We start from the raw sequence: 2,088 nt of genomic DNA on the forward strand, positions 1-2,088 counted from the left end.
TGCTGGCAGCTTTGGATTACCAAGTGATCAAGGATTAGGAAACAGGTACTTGTTTCTGACTATCCATCTCTCCCATCTCTAGCCCTGACTCATCTTTTTGACTGGAGTGATTTCTCATTTCAGAGGCTTGGGACTGTGGGTTCTGCTCCATACCTTTCATCAAGTGTGTGGCACTTCTTTTGCACAAGATGGTGATAAACTGTATCTCATCAGTGCCACGTATCTTCTCTCCAGCAGCATAGAGAGTCTGTAATTTAACACACAGTTATTAACAAAATATTCTCTATGTGCAGCTGGTAAAGGAACAGAGCTTGGCTGAAGCCACTGCTATGGTAAAGGGGTTTGAAGTAACCTAAAACACTGTGTGAACTAGAATCTCCTAGAATGGTTGATTATGAAAATGCTTGACTGTGTTTTCTAGATGAATTGAAGCAGTCACTGTCTCCACCCTTTCCATCCCTCCTGCAGCAGCTGGAGCAGCCAACATTACTCTTAAGATTTATTTCCTACACTTTCCTATTCCACTCCACCATACCCATATACCTTCACATACCAAAAGCAGCTTAGCCCAAGCCCAGATCTCATCACTCTGCTTTGGAACAGCAAGGCTCAGCAGTGCAGGCAAAATTGAAGAACCCTAAGCTGTTTACTTGAAGATCACCCCACCCTAAACTACTGTGATTCCAATCCTCTGCTGACCAGGACGCTGTTGCCCACTGAAGGACTCTGAAGTTCAAGACAGGTGGGATGCAGGCATATCAGTGATCACAAGCATTTGAGAGTACCTCAGCATCCTGGCGAGCCAAGGCTGTGTCGACATAGAGAGTGGCATTATCCCTCTCACCCTGTGAGAACAAAAAGAAAGGTAACCATTTTATCTCATGAATATTCTTCCATATATATGTATCACAGCATCCATTCTAGGCAAAGATCAAATTATCCTTCTCAGCTACCTATTTCTGCAGAATACCCAAGCAATAATGTTTCAGACAGCACAAGTGCTAACTCCTTCACTGAAAGGCACTGAAATCAGTCATATGAAGTGGAGTCAAAAATTGCTCAGTTATTCTGTTGCTAGGCAGGAAAATTCAGAAAATGCAATAGGGTAAATGCATCCAAATGCACTCAGCACTGAGGGCACAGATCCTGGAAAAGTGGTGAATCATAGTTGAGGGGCACTGTTTTCTAAGACCCTTGTAGAGTGCAGTAGCTTTATACATATGTAAAAGTAAGGTGCCTCCCTGAAGCAGAGTAAGTTCCCAACTCTCCTACTGCTGCTCAGGGAGGGGTTCCCTGCTTCAGTCCATGGAAGCTGGAACACAGATCCAGTCCAAGTGACATGGCTGTCTCTGCAGTTTATCTGGCATCATGACTCTATTGGTTCTTCTATTGCATGTCTTCTCCAAAAAGGAAGAAAAAAAAAGTGAAGATCTTTATACCCTCATTTCTCTTCTCTAGCATTACCTGAAGAAGGCAAACCAGAACCTGTTCCAAGTAGCCACGTGTTTCCGATTTTATGTCTTCTTCCAGATCAGAACTGTATTCTACCAAGGGGAAAGAAAAGGACAAGGAAGGATTTGTTATTTGGGTGCTATAGTCAGGATATTACCAGTAACCCAACACACTAACCTGACACTAGTCAAGAGGGTCATTAGGGAAAAAACAGGGCTGAGATCAGCTCACACCCTCAGTGTCACCCAGATCAGCATTTGCATCCGAGTCACTAGCTCCACCAATGCCCAAGGCATAAGCCCAGAGCTAATGTCAGATGTATAGTTGAAGGGACTGAAGAGATCAAATATTTACAAATATATATTTGATAAATTCCCATCTATTTAATGGAGGAAAAGAGCCAAGTGATCAGCTACAGATTTTGTTTTTATTTTGACAATAGCCTTTTGTGGCCAAGCTGAACCAAGTTTGTGATTTGCTGACCCTGTCCTGTAGCTGGATGGAATGCCTAGAAAGGAACTTTCAAATTCTATCAGCATAGTCATGTTCTACTTGCCAGCAAGCAGTTACGTTGCACCTTCTTGCTTTTTAAAAAAACCATTTTCCCCTTGGCAGTGCTAGCTGGTAACACCATTC

General features: G+C 43.0%; 1 protein-coding gene across 3 annotated transcripts in view; it reads right to left on the reverse strand.

The window, feature by feature from the left end:
• LOC103797753 (annexin A8-like) overlaps positions 1 to 2,088 on the reverse strand; it is a 13,008-nt gene that overhangs the window by 4,200 nt on the left and 6,720 nt on the right. For 2 of the 3 annotated variants that reach the window (XM_009069981.1, XM_009069983.1), the window contains 3 exons: positions 1,465 to 1,544; positions 786 to 845; positions 154 to 247 (listed from right to left, as the gene is read on the reverse strand). In XM_009069981.1, coding sequence (XP_009068229.1) covers positions 154 to 247; positions 786 to 845; positions 1,465 to 1,544 — 234 coding nt within the window. The remainder of the gene's footprint in view (positions 1 to 153; positions 248 to 785; positions 846 to 1,464; positions 1,545 to 2,088) is intronic. The other variant, XM_009069982.1, reaches the window with a different exon arrangement.

Source organism: Acanthisitta chloris, unplaced genomic scaffold, assembly GCF_000695815.1.
Source record: "Acanthisitta chloris isolate BGI_N310 unplaced genomic scaffold, ASM69581v1 scaffold3982, whole genome shotgun sequence".
Classification (NCBI taxonomy): Eukaryota; Metazoa; Chordata; class Aves; order Passeriformes; family Acanthisittidae; genus Acanthisitta; species Acanthisitta chloris.